Genomic DNA, 17709 nt, shown 5'->3' with positions numbered 1-17709 from the left:
TAAGGTGGAAAATAACATAAAAATCACAATACCACAGCTGGAAAATTTCAATGAGAATTTATGAAGAAGAACCCTTCGACCGCACTTCAGTCTGTCTTGGACCACTGTCAGAAAATCTAAATAAAGAACTAAAGTTAATAATCACAATTGTACGTCTTCTCTACAAGACTTATTAAATACAGTGGACCCCCGGTTTACGATATTATTTCATTCCAGAAGTATGTTCAGGTACCAGTACTGAACGAATTTGTTCCCATAATGAATATTGTGAATTAGATTAGTCCATTGCAGACCCCCAAACATACACGTACAAACGCACTTACATAATTAGTCGCATTGGGAGCTGATCATAAAGTGGGGGGCCACTGTACTCAATTTTCTTGTATTCATTGTAACTCGTCTAATAACCATACGTACTGTTATTGCCTTATTAATCGTAAGTTAATTTAAGTTTACCAGAAATGCTCTGCATATAAAGGGGCTTTTTACACATATACCGAACTATTATATTCCTTTCTATAAACATGTACCATATCAAAATAAAATATTATTATTATTAATAACAACGGTCCAAGACAGGCTGAAACATCCTATAATTGCTCTCGTAAATGTGGGTTTTTTTGTGTAAGTTCAGGTGTGTATGTCTGACACAATACAGTACCTCATATTCCTGCGAAAACTTCTGATTGTCATTGGCTTTCAGTCTCTCTATGTGATCAGCTAGCTGAGAGATGGGTATAGGAGGATGAGAGATCATGGCAGGGGTCTGGAAATTGAGTCGGCGCATCTCGACAGGATCTGAGGGAGCAGCTGGAATGATCCCAACGCCTCCGCCAACTCCACCTCCGATACCTCCGCCACCATGACTACCACCAAGGTCTGCCATTAATGGCTTTGTTACCTGGGCTTGGTCTGGTGACTTCGGTTGTCGTCGCCGCCTGAAGAATTGATTTTCAAAAGAAATAATTAATGGACAAAGCTCAAATTTTTTTTTATGATTACCCACGTAGGATTTCAACTTTAAACCTAAATTATTAATTCCTAACAACATATATTTCTACTCTAAACCCACATTAATAATTTCTAACAATATTAGTGACAGTGTGCCATACTGACATGATGATCACTAAGTAGCAGTATTAGTTTTGGGTCTGAAGGACTGATCATCTCAAAATTATATACAGGACGGCCATGCTTGTACAGCAACCTCTTTTCGATGTTCCACATTTTCATTAGCTTTAAAATGAGCCATTGTTCATTATGTTCCACCCTCTGACGATTGTCACTAGCAGGTGGAACAATGCCTCAATTGAAACACAACGAAAACATGGAACACTGAAAAGAGGTGCTGTATATGCGGGGCCTTCCTGTATACTTCTATTGTCTATAGTATTATAATCAAATGGACACAAATGTAATGTAACATTATATTTTGGCAACGTTTTGCTCTCTAGAAGCTTTGACAAGCCGTAAGAGTTTGACAAAGCTCTGGAGAGTGAAACGTTGCCACAATAAAACATCACATTACAGCCTCTCCTCACTTAACAACAGAGTTCCATTCCTAATATCACATCAGTAAACAAATTCGTCGCTAAGTGAGGAGCATACTATAACGGTAGTGGGTTCGTGTCAACCATCTTTGATATTGTCTTAATGTCACCTTTCCACCATTTATAACATTTCTGGTATATTTTAAAAAATGTTTTTAAAGTAGTTTACTGTATACTCTAATAAACAGAACAGAAGAAATCAGCTCTAATACGTCGGTAAATGAGAAGAGGCTGTACTTGTACCCCTGTATAGTCCTTGTGGCTTAGCGCTTCTTTTTGATTATAATAATAATAATGTACTTGTACCTGTGTCCATCTGCCTAAAATTGTCGATAATTCTACCAGAATTACAGTCACTTGCATTCGACTGCGGAAGCCTGATGAGCAGGCAAAACATTTCACCAATAAGCATCCACAAATGTCGGACAAGTGTCTTACTCATCAATAATTTGTAATTGAAAAATATATAAAAATTCTCACAATTTTAATCTAGAAAAGTAAGCACTTACTTCCACACAAAGAGGAACAAGAAGAGAGAGATGACCACAAGCAGCACCGCCCCAATCACAGGACCAATAATCATCAACATTTCCATATCATTTACATTATCTTGAATATGAACGTCTGAAGGGTTAGTCGGTTCGAATGGATTAGGCCGCCGTGGCAATTCTCCCGAGGGCGCTGGACGCATGTCCAGTGAGATATAAGCGGAGAAGGGCGATGATGTGTACAGGTGCTGTGCAGGAAATAAACATTAGAATATTTTGCCGAACATTAGGAAAATGTTGCATCTTATAAAAAATTTTTTCAACAAATCAGCCATATTCCACTGAGGAAGGACGACCTAAAAAAGAAATACGAATGTTTCTCTTTTAAAATTTAGTAATGTATACAGGAGAAGGGGCTACTAGCCCCTTGCTCCTGGAATTTTAGTCGCCTCTTATGACAAGATTGGCTTACAGAGGAAGAAATTCTATTACACTTTCCCATGGAGATTTATAAACACATCTATATTAACAATTCTATTAGATATAAACGGAATTCTGACACTTCATTTAGAATATCATCTACGTAAAATTATGCATTACTCTTTTAGATATTTTTTTAAACACACCAGCTGTTCCCACTGAGGCAGGATTGCCCAAAGAAGAAAAAATACTTTCACCATCACTCACTCCATCACTATCTTGCCAAAGGGGTACCAATACTACAGTTCAAAATTCCAAATATCCCCCACCCCTTCTACTGTAATTCCCACCTCCAGGACTCAAGTCCGGCTAACCAGTTTCCCAGAATCAATTCAAAATGTAGTTTACATGTTTCCAGGGATGAGAATTCCAAAGGCCTGGTCTCTGACCTGATATCCTAAAATTACACACACACCATAAAAATAAAATTATAAAAAAAAATCGCACAGCAAAGCGTACGATACGTTGAATGAATGTGGAAGTGTCTCGTATTCACCTGTCATCTTGTGTGTTTATGTAACAAAGAGAAAACCAGCAATCCTACCAGAGTGCAAAACATTTAACAGGCTTCTGACTCGTACATTTATGACAGAGTGGGATTTAGCTTTAACTTCTGATTTCCTTCATTACTAATTTTTCTTGTGGACAATTTTGAAAATTGAAAACCATACTTGTAGAGTACATGTGTATAAAGCCTCGTGGCACCTCAATGGTAACATCAACTCATGCATTAGAGTTTCAATTTTACTTTCAAACTTCATATCCCTGTCACTGTAACAGTGATTTTGAATTCTCCTCTAGTTTGCAACTGACAGATATGCATGTCGAGAGAAATTATTAAAAACCCGTCACACTGTGACAAGCTAATGGTCCGAGTCACACCAAAATGTTATCATAAGTATCAAGAAACGTTTCTGCAAGTAATAAATGTAATCTCTACAACCCAATCTTGCTTGAAGAATTTTTTCGACTGATATAGTAGCTTAAACCCATAAACTGACCAAACGCTGATCTACGTTCATGTGCGTAGCGCTCCGAACATACATCCAAGTTTTATTTTACATGCTTTCAAATGTAAAAAAATGTAGATCTACGTTCGGAGAGCTACGCACATGAATGTAGATCTACATTTGGACAGTTTAAGGGTTAATAAGTATATCTAATGCCACAGTGAGAGGAGGCTGGAAGTGGTGGAGATGTCATGTTTGAGGGCAATGTGTGGTGTGAATATCATGCAGAGAATTCAAAGCATAGAAGTTAAAAGGCAACGTGGGGTTGCCAGGGGTATAATTCAGAGAGCTGCAGAGGGGATGTTGATGGGGTTTGGGTATGTACAGGGGATGAAGAGGTTGTATAAATCTGGGGTGGAAGGTAGGAGGGGTAGGAGTTATCCCAGGAACAGTTGGATATGGGGGTTAAAGAGGCTTTGAGTGTTAAGGGCTTGAGCATCCAGCAGGCTTGTGTGAGCATGTTAGAGAGGAGTGAACAGAGACAAGTAGCCCTTTATCAGACGTGCTGTTGGAGTGTGAGCAGGGAAACTTTTATGAAGGAATTCAAGGAAACTGATCAGCCAGACTAGAGTCCTTGAGGTGGGAAAGGCATAGTCCACATTCCAAAAAAAGGGTGAGGATTTTGCAGCCAGGGAGGAATCTGAATTGAGATGTCATAACACTTCAGCTAAGATAACTACTGAATGAATGATGGTAAGTGTGTTTCCTCTTTTCCATTACCCTGCCTTTGCAGGAGATGGCACTAAGGTAAAACAAAAAATGCATTAGCAATAATAACAAATCAAGTCTTACCTGGCCAGGTGTGTCCACTACACTCCTCACAAAAATCTTGTATCTGTAATAAAAAAAAAAAATCTATAACTCACAGCCAAATGCAATTAAAAAAAATTGCCTTACTCTTCCTACACAATACTTAATTATTTTATATACCAGCTCAAAGTTTTCTCAACCTTCAAGGAATTCCAACCATTACATCTGACACACAGCAAAGCTCTCTTATAAAGTGCCTCTAAAACAATCATTTTTAAAAGCTTACTGAAAACGTGCATTCAGAACTGAATAACGAGTACGTTAGTGTCAGTTCGAATAGTGCGAAATTAATTAATGCTACCATTTCCACAAGCTCTTCAAATTGTGCAAAAATTACAGTCTCTCCTCACTTAACGATGGGGTTCTGTTCCTAAGACCACATTGGTAAACAAATTTGTCGCTACGCAAAGAGCATACTAAACTGGTAGTGGCTTTATGTCAACCATCTTTAGATGTTAATACTCACAAAAAAATTTCACTCTATAGAAGGACCTTTAAAGAGAGTTTGCTGTAGCTACTGATATCCCAGTAATACAGTCAGCTGTTTACAAAGCTCGACTATGCAGTGCAATTAAAAAAGTGTACATTAAAATATTTATACACAGGAAAGGCCTTTGCAAATTTGCTTAAAAAAGTGTACACCTAAAGCTGTTCGGTGCACCTAAACGCCTTCACAGTAAAGCTATTCAGTTTTTTAAGCACTTTTTAAAACTGCAAAAACAGGAAAGCTTTATCAGAGCTTACTGTAAACACAATATGTCCTAGAGTTTATGAGTCATTCTAAGTCACTTGTTGTTATCAATCAGCAAGTTTTATAATAAACTGCTTGGCAATTTATTTTTTTTTTTGTACATTTTGTAAGATTAATGTACGTACCTCTTCTTTTTCTGTAGCGGTCTGTTCTTGAAGCCCTCATATATAAGGCCGTTACCGAGGGAGAAGGAGTATGGGATGTTACGGTGCAGAAACTTAGCTGCGATGTACGGGCCTTCAGCAAGGGCTTCTTTGCTTCCTGCTTTGTTAGCTATAAGCTGAAAAGAGAAAACATTGGTATTAAACAAAAATAAAGCCAAAATGAAATACTTTATCTCCTGCTTAGCTATAAGTTGGAAAAAGCTTAGATAAATTAAATATTGTAGTTCAAACTTCATAAAGAAAGCTTCATATCTCTACTAGACATTTTCTAACTTCCCAATTTTTGTTAATGGAGTCACCTTGATATGGTGGGGATGTACGTGTCACTGAATGCTAGAGGAACACCAAAAGTTGACTCCAGACAGAGTTGTCCTTGTTGGAGCACTTTGATACAAGATTGGATTCAATGCTCAGAATATGTATGTCATAATGGATGTCAATACCCCTCTGAAGGAGGGATGTCAAGGCCTGGTATCAACAAACCATACCACGGGAAGGGATAGAACCTGCGATCTGATCGCGGGTTCTCTCCCCGCTCGGGGTATGGTTTGTTTGCAATCATGTCATTCTAGTATCAACAGCGGTGAGCCTCCCTCCAGTACTCAGTCCGTCAACAAGTGTTATGCTTGCTAGTACAGCACGGCCTTCACTAATGAAGCAGTTTTCAATTATAACCATTCTTCATTTATTCACATTCCTATAATAAATATATTCACCATTCACTATACGCTAAGGATGAAAATATTTTAAGGTATATGCGTTTTTTAGTCCTAGCTCTATTACTTAATACAGTGGACCCCCGGTTTACGATATTATTTCATTCCAGAAGTATGTTCAGGTGCCAGTACTGACCGAATTTGTTCCCATAAGGAATATTGTGAATTAGATTAGTCCATTTCAGACCCCCAAACATACACATACAAATGCACTTACATAATTGGTCGCATTGGGAGCTGATCGTAAACCGGGGGTCCACTGTATATGATAGTGCAAACATGTTATCAGGCTCTTATATTTGAAAGTGAAAAATACAGGTTATGTTTCACTTCGTAGTGATTTTCACCTTAGAGTAGTAACCCGGAAACTAATCTGCTGTATAAGTGAGGCCCTCCTGTACTGTATGTGATTGCTAATCTGAGATAATCAAACACGACTCGGTACACCCATACACCCACTGTACTGAGAAGTACGTATTGTATAGTGCCTGCACTCCAAAGGAGGAGTGAGAATGTTGCAGTTCTGAGGGTTATTTGAACTGTGATGTTAACACACTTCTGGCAAGATTGACTGAAATGAATACAGGTGAATGAATTTCCTCTTTTTCTTTTTTTGGTCTCAGACTGGGCCATAGGCATGCTGCCCCCCCCCCTTCCCGAAACCCTCTCCAGGTATACCTCTGTGGGAGATGGAAAAAGTGGCATTGTAAAAAAGTTCACCCATATTATAGCCTGTGTCGCATTGTAAGTATTCACAATGAATGGGCATAACCACTGTGTCAGCTGTTGTTTTCTTATAACCGGCATTTTTATCATTTTACCTTTAATTAAAGTAACGTAAATAACTATTTTCCAAAACCCAGCACTTAGGAGAGGAACCACACGATGCTTTGATTCATCCTCGACCATTGTTTAGTCGCAACTGTTGCAACTTACCAGTGACTTACAACGGAACAAAATGTTGTCATGAGGGTCCTATATGTGCGGATTTTTGGTGACCAGTTCCACACCTGGTACTGTAATTTTTAATTCCCTACAAATATACATTGCATTATATAAATCTGCAGCATTTAAACTATTCATGTACAGTTTAGAAGTTAAATAAAGCTGAAATCTAGAGCTAACTGGCATGGAGTGACTTACGTAAGTAGTTTCACCGTGGCAGTGCCACACCTCCCACAAGTGACCAGTGAAATCGAGTGTCAGCCTCTTCACACTCTGCTAGTTGGGTAGAGCTTTTCCCCAGTCAATAGTGGCACTATGACACACATGGTAGGAAATTTTGTGGAAAGATGTGATAATAAACCAGCCAGAAATAGGCATTTGCTTCTGCCAGCAATTAACAATGCCAGTTGTGTCTCCCTTAAAACTTAGCTATTACTCTCCCATGACTCCTAGCATTAAGACTGTCCTGTGGGCTCTAGCACAACTCTCCTGTGGCCCCAAGCATAACTCTCCAGTGACCCCTAGCACTAAGACTCTCCTGTGGCCCCTACCAAAACTCTTCCTTTCCCCCTAGCATAAGATTCTCTAGTCGCCTCTGACACAAGACCCTCCTTTATCCCAACATAAAATTCATAAGGCCCTGGCATAAGACTTCTGTGGCCCCTGACACGAGACACTACTGTGGCCCCTGACACGAGACACTCCTGTGGCCCCTGACACGAGACACTCCTGTGGCCCCTGACACGAGACACTCCTGTGGCCCCTGACACGAGACACTCCTGTGGCCCCTGACACCAGACACTGGTGTTACTAGTTGCCTCTGACCTCACAGAATACTAGGATTCAGATGTAACTCCTTCACACCACAGAACTGGTTGATAAATATCCCACATACCTGATGGCCCAGCAGTGGTCCACAATGGCTGTCCGGGACACTGTCCCATCTTCGGTCCTGGTTGGTTCGCCCAGTAACTGGTGCTTCCCAAGCTGCTGCAACTGCTGTCACATTTGCTTCCTCTCACCTTAACTATACATTTGATGTGCTGGCCAAACCATCAACTGTTTATGACAGTTCATCACCTGTTGTGACCTGTGGCCTCTTACTGGTAGAAATATGCCCTACCTGTCCCTCCTGTTGATTCACTGTGATCCATCTGTTCCTCTTGTTGGCTCACTGTGACCCACCTGTTCCTTCTGTTGGCTCACTGTGACCCACCTGTTCCTTCTGTTGGTTCACTGTGACCCACCTGTTCCTTCTGTTGGTTCACTGTGACCCACCTGTTCCTTCTGTTGGTTCACTGTGACCCACCTGTTCCTTCTGTTGGCTCACTGTGACCCACCTGTTCCTTCTGTTGGCTCACTGTGACCCACCTGTTCCTTCTGTTGGCTCACTGTGACCCACCTGTTCCTTCTGTTGGCTCACTGTGACCCACCTGTTCCTTCTGTTGGCTCACTGTGACCCACCTGTTCCTTCTGTTGGCTCACTGTGACCCACCTGTTCCTTCTGTTGGCTCACTGTGACCCACCTGTTCCTTCTGTTGGCTCACTGTGACCCACCTGTTCCTTCTGTTGGCTCACTGTGACCCACCTGTTCCTTCTGTTGGTTCACTGTGACCCACCTGTTCCATCTGTTGGTTCACTATGACCCACCTGTTCCTTTAGAAAGTTATCTTGATGATAGTGAAGGGATCTTGATGATAGTGAAGGGATCTTGATGATAGTGAAGGGATCTTGATGATAGTGAAGGGATCTTGATGATAGTGAAGGGATCTTGATGATAGTGAAGGGATCTTGATGATAGTGAAGGGATCTTGATGATAGTGAAGGGATCTTGATGATAGTGAAGGGATCTTGATGATAGTGAAGGGATCTTGATGATAGTGAAGGGATCTTGATGATAGTGAAAGGATCTTGATGATAGTGAAGGGATCTTGATGATAGTGAAGGGATTTTGATGATAGTGAAAGGATCTTGATGATAGTGAAGGGATTTTGATGATAGTGAAGGGATCTTGATGATAGTGAAGGGATTTTGATGATAGTGAAGGGATCTTGATGATAGTGAAGGGATTTTGATGATAGTGAAAGGATCTTGATGATAGTGAAGGGATTTTGATGATAGTTTACCTGGAGTTTACCTGGAGAGAGTTCCGGGGGTCAACGCCCCCACGGCCCGGTCTGTGACCAGGCCTCCTGGTGGATCAGCGCCTGATCAACCAGGCTGTTGCTGCTGGCTGCACGCAAACCAACGTACGAGCCACAGCCCGGCTGGTCAGGAACCGACTTTAGGTGCTTGTCCAGTGCCAGCTTGAAGACTGCCAGGGGTCTGTTGGTAATCCCCCTTATGTGTGCTGGGAGGCAGTTGAACAGTCTCGGGCCCCTGACACTTATTGTATGGTCTCTTAACGTGCTAGTGACACCCCTGCTTTTCATTGGGGGGATGGTGCATCGTCTGCCAAGTCTTTTGCTTTCGTAGTGAGTGATTTTCGTGTGCAAGTTCGGTACTAGTCCCTCTAGGATTTTCCAGGTGTATATAATCATGTATCTCTCCCTCCTGCGTTCCAGGGAATACAGGTTTAGAAACCTCAAGCGCTCCCAGTAATTGAGGTGTTTTATCTTCGTTATGCGCGCCGTGAAAGTTCTCTGTACATTTTCTAGGTCGGCAATTTCACCTGCCTTGAAAGGTGCTGTTAGAGTGCAGCAATATTCCAGCCTAGATAGAACAAGTGACCTGAATAGTGAAGGGATCTTGATGATAGTGAAGGGATCTTGATGATAGTGAAGGGATCTTGATGATAGTGAAGGGATCTTGATGATAGTGAAGGGATCTGGATGATAGTGAAGGGATCTAGATGATAGTGAAGGGATCTGGATGATAGTGAAGGGATCTTGATGATAGTGAAGGGATCTTGATGATAGCGAAGGGATCTGGATGATAGCGAAGGGATCTGGATGATAGTGAAGGGATCTGGATGATAGTGAAGGGATCTGGATGATAGTGAAGGGATCTGGATGATAGTGAAGGGATCTGGATGATAGTGAAGGGATCTGGATGATAGTGAAGGGATCTGGATGATAGTGAAGGGATCTGGATGATAGTGAAGGGATCTGGATGATAGTGAAGGGATCTGGATGATAGTGAAGGGATCTGGATGATAGTGAAGGGATCTGGATGATAGTGAAGGGATCTGGATGATAGTGAAGGGATCTGGATGATAGTGAAGGGATCTGGATGATAGTGAAGGGATCTGGATGATAGTGAAGGGATCTGGATGATAGTGAAGGGATCTGGATGATAGTGAAGGGATCTGGATGATAGTGAAGGGATCTGGATGATAGTGAAGGGATCTTGCAACTACTGCAACATTTTGCGGCAACGTTTTCTTCTCCAGGAGCTTTGTCAAGCCATTACAAACAATACATGGACACAGAGGGTATATACGTACTGTACAAGAATTAGAGTGAGGTGTAAGACACAATATAATCATTATAGAAGTAGTAGTAGTAGCAATAATACTACTAGTAGTAGTAGTAGCAATAATACTACTAGTAGTAGTAGCAATAATACTACTAGTAGTAGTAGTAGCAGCAATAATACTACTAGTAGTAGTAGTAGTAGTAGCAATAATACTACTAGTAGTAGTAGTAGCAATAATACTACTAGTAGTAGTAGTAGTAGCAGCAATAATACATGTGGTTATTAGAGTTTATTGCTTGGGTAGCATTAAAATAGGTTGGGCAAATATTTTTGTTAGTGGGTTGGGTTTGAGGCGGCCAGTTGCAGTGTTCCTCTTCTCTTGTCTTCTTACATAGTATCAGCAGCAGCAACTATGTAATGGCAGGGTTTATTATTTTGAGGATTCCTGCTAATATTTAAGTAATGATGAAGCTAGCTTTATTTTGTGTTAGAAACGGTGATTAATGATGATTCAAGGCATTGACGTCTGTGGAAATTAGGCTCTTTAATCACTAGTGTGGCATTGTTGAATTTCACGAGGTGGTTGGCGGAACTCTGGTGTTTTACGCAGGCATTGTTCAAGTTATTGTTCTTACATGCATTAATGTGTTCATTGAGACGTGTTTCAAGGTTTCTTGCTATTTCACCTTGTCGAGAAACTCTGGACTACAAATTTGGTATGTTCTCAGGAAAAATCGGATGATGATGCTTCTTTTGGTCTTACTGTCTTGACTGGGATAGAAGCATGTGAGATTGTTTTTTGTTTGTAGTCTTCTTGAAACCTTAGTGTATTATCTGATTTGTGAATAAGGACATCTAGAAAAGGTAACTTGTCATTGGACTCTCCCAATGTAAACTGGATAGCCAGTTCAACTGTATACCGAATTTGTAGTCCAGAGTTTCTTGATGAGGAGAGTGTGTACATACACCAAATCTTCACTGATCTATATTTTCCTTCCTTTTTCATCAAAGACTGCAAGAAAAGAGTCCTTCAGATCCTTCTCCATGCACTAACACCACTCCTAACAAGTTATAATCCTTCCCAACAGCCAGGTTGCATTGAATGTTGAAGCTAGCACTACAGTCGCCATTGCAACCAGCACTTCCATAAAAGATCCAGCTAAGACAATACTGAAGCACCACGAACCAGTCAATGCAGGGGTTTACACTATACCTTGTGGAGGCTGTGTCAGAATATATATAAGTGAAACTAGCAAAGAACCTTGAAACACATCTCAGTGAACACATTAATTTATTTAGGAACAATAATTTGAACAACGCCTGCGTAAAACACCAGAATTCCGCCAATTTCCCAATTAAATTCAACACTCAACTTGTGATTAAAGAACCTAATTTCCACAGACGTAAATGCCTTGAATCATCATTAATCACCGTTTCTAACACAAAATAAAACTAGCTTCATCATTACTGAAATATTAGCAGGAATCCTTCTCAAAATAATAAACCCTGCCATTACAAGAGAAGAGGAACACTGCAACTGGCCGCCTCAAACCCAAACCACTAACAAAAATATTTGCCCAACCTATTTTAATGCTACCCATGCAACAAGCTCTAATAACCACATGTATTATTGCTACTACTACTACCACTAGTATCACAACTACTATTTCTACAATGATTATACTGTGCCTTACACCTCACTCTAAGCCTATATATACCTTCTGTGTCCATGTATTGTCTGTAATGGCTTGACAAAGCTCCTGGAGAGTGAAACGTTGCAACAATAAAATGTTGCAGTAGTTGCACTTGTGTCCTTTTACTTAACATGAAGGAATCTTGATGACAGTGAAGGGATCTTGATGAGAGTGAAGGGATCTTGATATAAGTTATTGTAGCTCCTCTTCCTCTAATCAAACCTGATTGCTTCCCAATGCCCAGGTGCTGTACAACCCCATCAATATAATAATAATAATAATGATAATTCTCAGTTAAGAGATGCTGTTTATCTTTCCATTATTATTAATATAATCACGGGGAGTGCTAAACCCGTAGGGATTATACAGCACCTGTGGGCAGGAGAGGATGGAAGGTATTGAGGCTTAATTCAGGGAACTGGAGCACAGATCCTATTCCCTAGATCAAGAGCCCCTCACCAGCATCAAGGGACCTCCCTTGAGGGGTCATCTTTCCATGAACTCCTTTAAAAATTCCTGATGTCAATAAAGGGCTCTTGATGGAAGGAACTGGAGCTGAACCCCATCCCTGGCTCAGATACGGTTATTTCCTTTCCCCCACTGTGCAACCCTTATGGGTTTAGTGCTTCCCTGTGAATACCATAACTAGTACCTGTACTATACGTCAGGTTAAAAATGAAGAAGTCCGAGATATTTGGGTCTAATTGATTTTCTTAACGGCCGTCATTTACCAGAGAGGTACGGGCAACTCCAGAGAGAGAGGACACACATTCACCATCATTCACTCCACTGCTGCCTTGCCAGAAGTCAAAATAAAACAGTATTCAGAAAAAATCGATGACCAAGGTGTCACAAATGAAAATTAAATCCCCGAGCCAGTCTAAAAAGGCAGGCAAGCAAACACTAGGACACATTTATTAGAAAAACATTTCAGTCGTGGGACCTCAATCGCTTCATTTAATAAATACGTTCTAGTGTCTGTCCACGTGTTTTTTAAACCAATTTTTGGGCATCTCGTACTCACTGTAACTCATCTAATGATCATATACATAATCTGTTATTGCCTTATCAATCATAAGTTAATTTTAAGTTTGCCTGAAATGCTTGGCACACAAGAGGCTTTTGGCATGTACACCCAACTATTATATTCATTTGTACAACCACGTATCATGTCAAAATAGATATTATTATTATGGTTTATACCATATCCCAGAACAATGGAAGTACAGTAATTCACTTTGACTTTTCTTGGTTATCCTAAATTATTTGCACTATAATAATTATTACAGGCTGGTCCCACTTAGACAGCAGGTTAGGTTCCGGGCTACGGTAGGGCCCCACTTAAACAGTAGGTTAAGTTCTGGGCTACTGTCGTACAGGAGGACCCTGCTTATACAGCAGGTTAGGTTCCGGAGTACTGCTGTACTGGAGGGCCCTACTTATACAACAGGTTAGGTTCTGGGCTACTGTTATACAGAAGGGCCCTGCTTATAAAGCAGGTTAGGTTCCAGGCTATTGCTATAAAGGAGGGCCCTACTTACACAACAGGTTAGGTTCTGGGCTACCGCTATACAGGAGGGCCCTGCTTATACAACAGGTTAGGTTCTGGGCTACTGTTATACAGAAGGGCCCTGCTTATAAAGCAGGTTAGGTTCCAGGCTATTGCTATAAAGGAGGGCCCTACTTACACAACAGGTTAGGTTCTGGGCTACCGCTATACAGGAGGGCCCTGCTTATACAGCAGGTTAGGTTCCGGAGTACTGCTGTACTGGAGGGCCCTACTTATACAACAGGTTAGGTTCTGGGCTACTGTTATACAGAAGGGCCCTGCTTATAAAGCAGGTTAGGTTCCAGGCTATTGCTATAAAGGAGGGCCCTACTTACACAACAGGTTAGGTTCTGGGCTACCGCTATACAGGAGGGCCCTGCTTATACAGCAGGTTAGGCTCCAGGCTACTGCTGTACAGGAGAGGCCCGCTTGAACAGCAGGTTAAGTTCCAGGCTACACTAGAGCCCCACTTATACAGCAAATTAGGTTCCGGGCTACTGTGTACAGGAGAGCCCGGCTTATACAGCAGGTCAGGTTCAGGTTACTGCTGTACAAGAGGAAATAAATCTTTGACTTCTGACTCTCTTCTGGTCATTTTACTAACAAAAATTAAAATTAAAATTTTTAATTTTTATACAGTACAAAGATAATTAACTTCATCTCCTGCATAAATTACTAGATTTTAAAAGAAAAACTTTTGGTTTTTCTTTGTAGGTCACCCCACCTTAGTGGGATGCGGTCGATTCGTTGAAAAAACAAAAAGATAATACAATTTACACATGTAATGCAACATTGTTTGGCACAAAAGAAAGCCACTACAGGTGCTTCTCGATCTGTGATATTTCAACTTAACGATGGTGCAAAAGAAATTTCTTTGGGGATGAAACCTTGAGATAATTACCCAGCACGAAGGTACCAGGTCACTAACTTATATTTATTTACTTTTCAATACTGATATTTACTAAGTTACAATAATTGTTTATTTACTTATTTAGTGACAGTAGTTATTTATTTACTTAGCATATATTCATATTCAACTTACGATATTTTCGACTTATGATGGGTATGACGGAACGTAACCCATTGTCTGCCTGAAATGCCCAGGCATGTTAGTGGCTTTCTTTGTATTTTACATTTTGTAAAATGTAAATCACACAATGTAACCTTTGCAAAGAAATAAAATTATATTGTTGCATTGTATTCTAAGTCAAGGAGCACCTGCAGTGTACAATGTATTTCGAGTAAACTAATCTTAATGCTTAAAGACTACTTAAGAACTAGACATAGTCTAATGGGGCAGAATTCTAAGCCATTTTCATATAGGCATTAGCAAGGAATAATGATATAAGAAGCATTAACAACACACAAATATTTCATGACTTATGAAATTGTAATGACACAATTGTAAACAAACCACACCATTGGCGGGAATTGAACTTGTGGCGTTCTGGGAAACTAGCTAGACAAACTTCAGTTCTGGAGGTCAGGAAGTACAGAAGTACAATTCAAAATCGTAATAACACGATAGTAAACAAACCATAGAATGGGTGGGACTTGGACCAAAGGCAAGCGAATCTTAAAACTCACAGGTCAAGTGGTTAATGCACTGGCCTGTGAATTTTAGGGCTATCTTACCATGGGTTCAAGCTATACACAAATAACCTGCACATAGAAGAGAGGAGCTTACGACGACATTTCGGTCCAAGTCGGACCGAAACGTCGTCGTAAGCTCCTCTCTTCTATGTGCGATTTGTGTATCGTTCCAGTCACGGTATTGTGCCTTTTTTTGTTATTTATGGGTTCAAGCCTTACACATTCCCTGATTCATTTACAGTAATATACTGTATTGGTACTGTTTTAAAAATAGAGTGAGAATATTGGAGCCTCTGTGGGTCAAAAATTTTCCATGATGCCAATGCTCCATTAGAAAAGTACACGATTTTTCTTTTTTTGAGGGGGGGAGGAGGAGGAGAAGGAGCATATGGGAAATACACTGTGGGAAATGACCAGAGTTCAAATATATACAGTAACCTACCAACCTGGACCATAAGTCGAGGTGTATACATTGTCCTCTTTATCGGTGTTGTGTGTAGCTTTGCTCTTAGGCCTAGCTGACTTTTGGGGAATTTTTTGTGAGCCCCTTATCATTAAAAATCTGCCAATATTTCTACTGAATGTTGATCAGTGAGTGTTTAAGTGTGCAAGCAATAGTATTCATTATCGTTGTAAGTCTTGTATGTTTTTAAATACGTTGAACATTATTTCAGATAAAGAATACAGTGCAGTTGTAACATATCAACACCAAATTAAATACCTTTATGGTAAATAAAGAGCTTGTCGTCGCTAGTCTCCTCTTGCTTCGTTCTTGTTCTGAACGTGTGTGCGGCACTCTCCCTCTCTCTCCCTCTCCCTCCTCTCTCTCCCTCTTTAATAAGAATAAAATACTATAGAATAAAATGCAAAAACTATATTTCACTTGGGTATAAATTGGAATTAAACCTCTAGTGCATTGCTACTTATTCTACAGTGTATATTTTGGAATTTGTAACAAAATATTTACAACTCGACTACAAGTCCAGGGGTGTCTCATGGAGTACATTAAATATGTCGACATAGGGCTGGTAATACCTATACGTAGTACGTATACAGGATGTATATATTTTGAATTCTTCAGCCATTCCCCACAAAAAAATAAACTGGCAATTATTCTTTCTTTACCTGCCTTTCCAGAAGAACATAACATTGTGATCCAATACTGATCAATACTGATCACTACTGATCAATACTGATCACTACTGATCAATACTGATCACTACTGGTCCATACTGATCAATACTGATTCATACTGATCACTACTGATCCATACTGATCACTACTGATCACAAGACTTACAATGTAAGTATAGGCGCTCCTCGACTTCCAATGCTTCAACTTGTAATTGTTCAACTTATGATGCTGCAAAAGCAATTACTATGGAGATGCAACTTGAGATAATTATCCAGCATGAAGTCAATAAGTCCCTAACTTGTATCCTTTTATTTACCTTTCAATATTGGTATTTCATTAGTTACAGTAATTATTTGTTTATTTAAGTATTCAGTGCCAGCATTTCTTTGCTTATTTATTCATCTTATCATATTCATATTCGACACGATATTTTCGACTTACGTTGGGTTTGTCGGAACATAACTCCATCGTAACTTGAGGAGCACTAGTACTTTACTACTAACCTCTTATAAGTAGGTACTTACTTGCTTCAAGGATGTTGCCTTGTTCATACTCCAACAGCACATCAAATCCTAGAGACTACTCTTATATGCCCTATACATCACTATGCATACCTGTACATTACACTGTTATTTTCTATTGCAAATATTGAATTTCAGTTTTTTCTACCCTTCAAAATATTTTTTTTTACCAGCCTTTGTGGCTATAATGAATGTCTCAATAATACAACATCAATGTAAACAAAACTGTACTAACTCCCACTTCAAATTATGATCATTATTTTTTTCACTTGTACCCGCACCAAACATCTATCTACATGTACGCCCTCATGCACACATGTACCAAAACATGTACACACACACAAAGTCATCATAATGCACCATACCCTAGGCTTCACTACCACTTATAAAAGCTAAGGTACTTACAATTTTCAGCACCTTACTAGTATTGTACGACCCATATGAGTTTGACATTTTTTTTTTTGGTAAGTGCAGTATAACAATAACAAAAAAAGTTACCAACAATTCCAGACAATTGCAAAACTTGTCACAAAGTTGCCAGTCCATTTTGTCAAGTGCAATTTTTACCAACCCATCAAACATTGCCCATTTACATTATTTAATGTAAACATTTAGGCCACAGACATCCTTTATTCCTTTCTAAATATGCTTTTATTCTACTATGATCACTGTGTACCACTATCTGGTACACATTTACAGTACCTAACAAATTTGTTTATGTACAAGTTAATCATTCTCCCTTATCCCTCTCAAGAAACTACTAGTTCCTTCTTTCACAAACACACATTAATCATTTAGATATACTAAACAAGCAGTTAATTCTCACTTCTGGCATCTGTCTTCAACTGGACCACTACCTGATGCATATGCCTTATCAATCAATGTAT

General features: G+C 39.9%; 2 protein-coding genes across 6 annotated transcripts in view; one reads left to right on the top strand and one right to left on the bottom strand.

Moving 5' to 3' along the window:
* Window positions 1-17709, top strand: part of LOC138855409 (tyrosine-protein phosphatase Lar-like) — a 1956413-nt gene that overhangs the window by 1758815 nt on the left and 179889 nt on the right. The window lies entirely within an intron of this gene.
* Lar (tyrosine-protein phosphatase Lar) overlaps window positions 1-17709 on the bottom strand; it is a 102319-nt gene that overhangs the window by 24314 nt on the left and 60296 nt on the right. For 3 of the 5 annotated variants that reach the window (XM_070104636.1, XM_070104637.1, XM_070104641.1), the window contains 5 exons: window positions 15889-15999; window positions 5215-5369; window positions 4321-4363; window positions 2060-2286; window positions 662-938 (listed from right to left, as the gene is read on the bottom strand). In XM_070104636.1, the coding sequence (XP_069960737.1) occupies window positions 662-938; window positions 2060-2286; window positions 4321-4363; window positions 5215-5369; window positions 15889-15999 (813 nt within the window). The remainder of the gene's footprint in view (window positions 1-661; window positions 939-2059; window positions 2287-4320; window positions 4364-5214; window positions 5370-15888; window positions 16000-17709) is intronic. The other 2 variants (XM_070104639.1, XM_070104640.1) reach the window with 1 other exon arrangement.

Source organism: Cherax quadricarinatus, chromosome 93, assembly GCF_038502225.1.
Source record: "Cherax quadricarinatus isolate ZL_2023a chromosome 93, ASM3850222v1, whole genome shotgun sequence".
NCBI lineage: Eukaryota > Metazoa > Arthropoda > Malacostraca > Decapoda > Parastacidae > Cherax > Cherax quadricarinatus.
The sequence above is the reverse complement of the archived record's forward strand: the minus strand, read 5'-3'. Positions and strand labels throughout refer to the sequence as shown.